General features: G+C 38.1%; 1 protein-coding gene across 1 annotated transcript in view; it reads left to right on the top strand.

The window, feature by feature from the left end:
- The window catches only part of kcng4a (potassium voltage-gated channel, subfamily G, member 4a), a 30,607-nt gene extending 27,996 nt beyond the window's left edge, over nt 1-2,611 (top strand). Inside the window, exon 4 of the mRNA XM_014034282.1 lies at nt 1,056-2,611. Within this exon, the coding sequence (XP_013889736.1) occupies nt 1,056-1,940 (885 nt within the window). The 3' untranslated portion in view covers nt 1,941-2,611. The remainder of the gene's footprint in view (nt 1-1,055) is intronic.
- Nucleotides 2,612-6,512: the final 3,901 nt, after the last annotated feature.

Below are 6,512 nucleotides of genomic sequence, written 5' to 3' on the forward strand. Positions count from 1 at the left end.
GTGTTAAACTGTTCAGCAGAAGTAACCATAAGTGAGAGTGGTAATAAGACCTGTGAGTTTCACTTTGTCTGTTTTGTTCATGAAGAAGAATCCAATAAAGATTCTTCAAAACTGCCACCTGGTGGTGAAGTCTTGAACTACAACATGAGCTACACCTCTCTCTGTAGATGAGGTGTCATGCTACAATATTGTGCTTAACACATGTGCACTGTTACAAAGAACTTGTAAGATTTACTAGAAAAAAATCCTCGTAACAATTTGCTCTAATATTGGTCAAATAAGTTTAAATGTTACAAATTCATGTAATATTTACTCATCGTTATCTAGTAAAAGTTATTAAGAATATAGTTAAAGATTTGTGAATAAATCAGGTAAATTTTACTTAATTTGATCAAGTATATGTTACAAGATTTAATTGAGCAAATTAATTCAAATTTACCTGATTTATTCACAAATCTTTAAATATATTCTGAATAACTTTTACTAGATAATGATGAGAGTAAATATTACATGAATTTGTAGCATTTAAATTTACTTAACAAACGTTAGTGCAAATCATTTACAGGATTTTTTCTAGTAAATCTTACAAGTTACTTTTTACAGTGTAGAAAAAGGAGACAGAAGAAATAAATGTACAAACTTTTTTTGTTGGAAATCTTAAAATCCCTTTGAGTTGTTTGAAAAAGAAGTGAAAACAGAACATTTTTACTTTAGCCATTAGTTTATTGCTCTGAGGGAAAAACAAAATTGTGTTTTGCCAAACTACAAAGTGTTACATCAATCCTTGAAGTCTTCTTTGCTAAATAAATGATGGATTATGTCTCTGTATTATCAGTCAGTGAAATGGCAGTAGTTTAAGCATACTAAGTGACTTTCTGATTTATTAATGATTGCTGTGGATGATTACAGTATCTGACCTCAGGATTTTTGTCATCTCCCCTCCATCTTCTCTTGTTTCCCTCTCCATCCGTCTTGCTCCTTGTCATTTCCCTGCTCCTCTCTGTCTCTCTCTCTTTCCCCCTCTTCACCTCCAAATCTCCTCCTTTCCACCTCAGGGCAAGTGTTCCTCGAAATGCTACAACATGTTCATCATAGAGACGGTGTGTGTGGCCTGGTTCTCTCTGGAGTTCCTTCTGCGCTTCATCCAGGCTCGCAGCAAACTGGATTTCCTCCGCGGGCCACTTAATATCATCGACGCCATGGCTATCCTGCCCTACTACGTTTCGCTGGTGGTGACGGAGGAGGATCCGGCTTCGGAGCACGAGAGGCCGGGAGGGGGTAAGGGTTACTTGGACAAACTGGGCCTGGTGCTGAGGATCCTGCGGGCGTTGAGGATTCTCTACGTGATGAGGCTGGCTCGCCACTCCCTCGGCCTGCAGACGCTGGGGCTGACGGTCCGACGCAGCACCCGCGAGTTTGGGCTTCTCTTGCTCTTCCTCTGTGTGGCTGTGACCCTTTTTTCCCCTCTGGTCCACCTCGCTGAGAGCGAGCTCACAGGTCCTCATGACTTCTCCAGCATCCCCGCTTCCTATTGGTGGGCCATCATCTCCATGACCACCGTGGGCTACGGTGACATGGTGCCGAGGTCCATCCCGGGACAGGTGGTAGCGCTGAGCAGCATTCTCAGCGGGATCCTCATCATGGCCTTCCCCGCCACCTCCATCTTCCACATGTTCTCCCGCTCCTACCAAGAGCTCAAGATGGAGCACGATCGACTGTTCAAAGAGGAGTGCGCGGCCGCCGCAGCCGCCGCCGCCGCCGCGGCGGGAGACGGGCAGGAGGCTGAGGGGGAAGAGAAGAAGGAGGAYGTACCTCAGTGCGGCCCGGGGTCACATCCGGACAAGAACGGCGAGCACACGCTGGAATCTCTGGCTCTGCTCGACGAGGGCGACAAAGCTGCAGGAAATAACAACCACAGTCTTCCAGCTGCAGCTTTCTGAAACTTCCAGATGAGTTCATTAATCTTTGTGTTGCATGAAATCAAAGAACTGCAACGGTACTGATGCCTCAAAGGCCTAATTATTCATTAATGAGGGTGTCTGCATTATTTTGAATACAAAAGGGGTTTTTTTTGTCTCCAAGGTGATAAGAAACTGAAGGACGAACAGCCCTTTAAAATGGACAGTCCTCTTTGTCTGACCAGAAGGCCTTTGCAGCAACATTAATAGCAGGCTGCTTCCATAAACACGCACTATCAAATCCAAAGTTGCTTTTCCTTCCACTGTGAAAATACTTACAAAACTTTTAGAATATTGTTTGTTTGTTTCTGACATGCTGCCTATAGAGTATGATCTCGAAACGTGTCTCATACTACGTACTCGATGTTTCTGCCATGAATGCAAAGAAGTGCACATCTTAATTTATATTCAAGAAGCTTAAAGCCATGTTCCGGGAAAAATATCAATAAACTGATAGTTGAGTTCATATAATATTATATACCCATTTCTCTCTTGTTTGAATGCCTGAACTTTAAAGAAAATTATTTTTCAAGTCTCTGATATGAATTATAAGTAAACCGTTTTAACTTATGCAGGATGGCCTCTCCTTTTTTTTAATCGATGAGAAGATACACTGCAAAAACTGTCAATTTACCAAGTTTTAAGATCTTATATTCAGCCAAAAAGTCTTTTTGATCTTGTTTTGAGACTGATTTACTAAACAAGAACTGATTGTGTAAGAATAATAATCTTGTTTTCAGAATGTGTAAGATTATTTGTCTTGTTAGCCTGAAAATTTGACTCAAATTAAGTCAAAAATTTCTGCCAATGAAGTAAGAAAAATTTTACTTTGTAAGATTCTTGAAATAAGAAAAAACTGAGTCAAAACAAGTATTTCAAGAATCTTACCAAGTAAAACTTTCTTACTCCATTGGCAGAAATTTTTGACTTAATTTGAGTCAAATTTTCAGACTAACAAGACAAATAATCTTACACATTCTGAAAACAAGATTATTATTCTTACACAATCAGTTCTTGTTTAGTAAATCAGTCTCAAAACAAGATCAAAAAGACTTTTTGGCTGGATATAAGATTTTAAAACTTGGTTAGGTGGACATTTTTTTGCAGTGTAAAAGGTGGAAAAAATGGGATATTTGTTCAAGAGAGAGTGAGAATGAGCTCTAAGAACCATGAGATGTATTTTGCAGCGCTCCAAATAAAAGCTGTCCTTGTAATCTGAGAGAAATCCGTTTTCTGGGCTGTAGTTTGTATTTTTATTATTGTTTTTTTCTAGTTTGTTCAGGGTTTGAYGGTCTAATCTGCTTGGCTCACTGTGGATGCTCAGCCAGAGTCCTGCTGCTGAAATCTGCTGAGAGAGGAAGAAACGGAAACAGCTGTCTCAGACCAGACACTATTCTGTGAATCCAGTGGCAATCCCTTTTCTTACATCATCCTCGGGTTTTTTTTTTTAATGAGCAAAGCCAGCTCAGGCTGGAAGGGATCTTTCTTTTTTTTTTTTTTAATCTGTGCTTTAAAGACAACACATCCAGACCTCCTCATTAATGTTGTATTCATGGGAAATAAATAGATCCTTCCTTGTTTCCGTCCTAAGGTAACCTTCACGGATCTGATTCATTTGCATATTTTTGAAGTGAGTGGGGGCGAAGATCATTGTGTGAGGAGCTGTAGACAGGCCAGATGATGATGTAATCTAGATTAAAACTGGGATTAAAACCCACACATACCCAGGCTACTGTCTGCAGCTCCGCCTCATCATGGTTGCTTCACAATTAGAGTGTCTCCAGTCCAAACAGTCAGCTGTGCTGCATCTAATTTCCTCTGACTGATTCTCTGATGGGATTTGTGTGCACACTGGATATCTGCTGCACCAACACACACGRCCAAGACTAGTCTGAACAAAATATGATGGATTACAAAAACTGAGGTTTTTAATTCTCTGTAATGGTTGAAGTACAACATATTTTATCAGGCTTTATTATAACTCATAGAGCATGATGCTGAAGCAGTTAGAGACAAATACGCTTTAGAAATGCGCTCTTGAGAGGCTATAAATATGCTTTTAGCTGCTCAATAATGGTTGGATGAACTTTTCAGCTTTAATTAAAAAAAAAATCACCAGTCCTCACCCAGCATGAGATCAGTCAGATATAAAAAATACAATTTGCAAGGAAAGCTTTAGTTAAAACCTGGTTTTGCAAAACTGTAAAAAAAAAAAGTATGTTCACTAGCATTTGTTTGCTTTATTTTCTTAATTTCTTATGTGTTTAATTTAATCAGAAATTATTTAAATAAGATTTGGACTATTAAAAGTTAAAATTTAAACTTTAAACTTGTACATTTCTAAGCTTCTCTGTTATAAAATTCACTGTATTTGTACTGAAATTCCTCAAACTGCAGTGTTTGGAGAAAAAAACTGGTTTGACATTTTAAAGGTAAATGAGATCATATTTAAGCTATTAAGCCATGTAATTGATTTTTCCTGGACAAAAAAAAATGCTTGTTTATAAATTATACATTTTATTTCAAGCAGGAAAAGCCAGTGGATGTTTTTTTTTTTTTTACTTTAAGTAAAACCAGATAAATAATGCCTGTGTTGATTAAGATTGATGATGAAACGTGCAATAAATTAAGCCATTTCGCACAGATTCATTTGTTTCCTTCTTGCCATAATTCACTTTCCCCTCACTTTTTCAAGTACAGACACTCCTGTACAACCAGCAGGAGAATAGGATGTTTGTGGAAATCATTGGGATGGATCCCTTGTTTCTTCTCTCCCTGTTAGGATTTTGTCAGCAGGTTCATCACATCTAGTGTTGCTGCTGAAGACATCTGCATTGCACCTCCACAACACAAACTGCACACTTCTTAGGACTTCAAGACCAGAGTAAAGGCTTTTGTTTTTTCACCCTCTGCCATAATTTCCATGACTGCTCGACTGAAAACACAACAAATGAGTCATTATTCACTGCACAACATTATTACACATAATACATTTCACATGTAACTTGTTCTAAACTTTGAATAAACAGATTCATCMAAAGTTTTCAAAGGCATGTGTCTTGTTTTCCCTCTCTTGCCTCCACATGCAGACCACCGCTCTCTCTCACACACCTACTCACATTTGAAGGGGCCGTTCAGAYGCCTGTGTTTCTTGTTCATTGACAGTTTATAGGCTGAAGAGGTCACATAATGAATTCTTGTTTTTTTTTATGAAGTGGGCGTTGGGGAGCCCTTTGAGACTGAAACTGTGATTAACAAGGCTGCAGGAAGAAACTTGCAAATGTGCATTCCTCGCTGTTGGTAAAATTAGGAGCGAGGCGTAGAGAGCTGGTGCTGCAAAGCGCGGGATGTTCACAGGGAGTAGAAAAGGTCATGGATGAAACTCAGCAGCTATGTTGAGACAAAATGGGACATTTTACTTCAGTTAAAAACATTAAAATGTCGATTTTTATGATATTTGTTCGCATGTTTTCACTTGCAGCTCATTCGGTTTATGGAGGTGTTTTCAAAAGCAACACGATCCCATCGTTTGTAGAGAAAAAACAGGTTTTTAATGAACAAATTCTTGCTTTCTGCAGCATCAGAATGAGYAAAGATAAGAAAGTATTTATGCTTAACTTTTAATTGAGTTGTGATTGTTCCCACAGTGCATTTTGTCTGATTGTCACCTGTCATCTAAGGTAAAGGATGATGTTTTTGTCTGTGTCCATTTACCATTAGCAAACTTTATCACAAACCACAGACATAGTGTGAAAGCTAGCATCTATATGTTTTTATTTAATAACTTTTAAAACTATACTACAACTTTGCCTTTTCTCAATAGAAGATGAAGGGAGGGAAAAATGTATATTTTCCTCTTAGATGAGCCAGAAAATAAGTGATCAATTACCAGTCTTTGTTCCACATTTACAGACACTAGGGGCTTTTATTTTGAAAACTAGAGWACCAGAGGATTTCCTCCAGTTCTTGCTTTTAGTTTGACACCCTTGAAAAAAAACATGTTGAAAGGCTTTTAMGAAATTTCGGGGCAACTGTTAAAGGGTTTAAAAAGCTCATCTTCTCTTTGCAACATCAGCATAATGAAGATTACCGAAATCACAAACAAACAGAAACTAAACACCACAAAAAAGCACAGCTTCCTGTTTTTCTTTTTGCATCTCAGAGCTTCTGAGACATTTTTTCCTGCTTTGAAGTGTATTCTTAATGATATGCTGATTTTGACAAAGTAAGAAATAAATTGACCTTTGTGTTCTCAAGGTTAACTTGCTGTATTAATACAAAAAAACAGATTCCCAGCAGAAAAATACAGTAACTTTTATGTCACTTCTAAATTCCAAGTCACAGCCTAAATACAAGTCTGCTTCTCAAAGACATCACAGGAAACAGATTATTGTCCAGAGATTTGAAAACTTTACCTTTTTTACCTCAACAGTAATGAAACAAAACTCAGTTTATTGCACCATCCTTCAGAACACAGCTGTATTTTTCCAGCTAAATCTCTGGAAATAAATGACAAAACCTCACCGAAAACCTCTCATCATGAATATATATATA

This window comes from Austrofundulus limnaeus, unplaced genomic scaffold, assembly GCF_001266775.1.
Source record: "Austrofundulus limnaeus strain Quisiro unplaced genomic scaffold, Austrofundulus_limnaeus-1.0 Scaffold7, whole genome shotgun sequence".
Taxonomy (NCBI): Eukaryota; Metazoa; Chordata; class Actinopteri; order Cyprinodontiformes; family Rivulidae; genus Austrofundulus; species Austrofundulus limnaeus.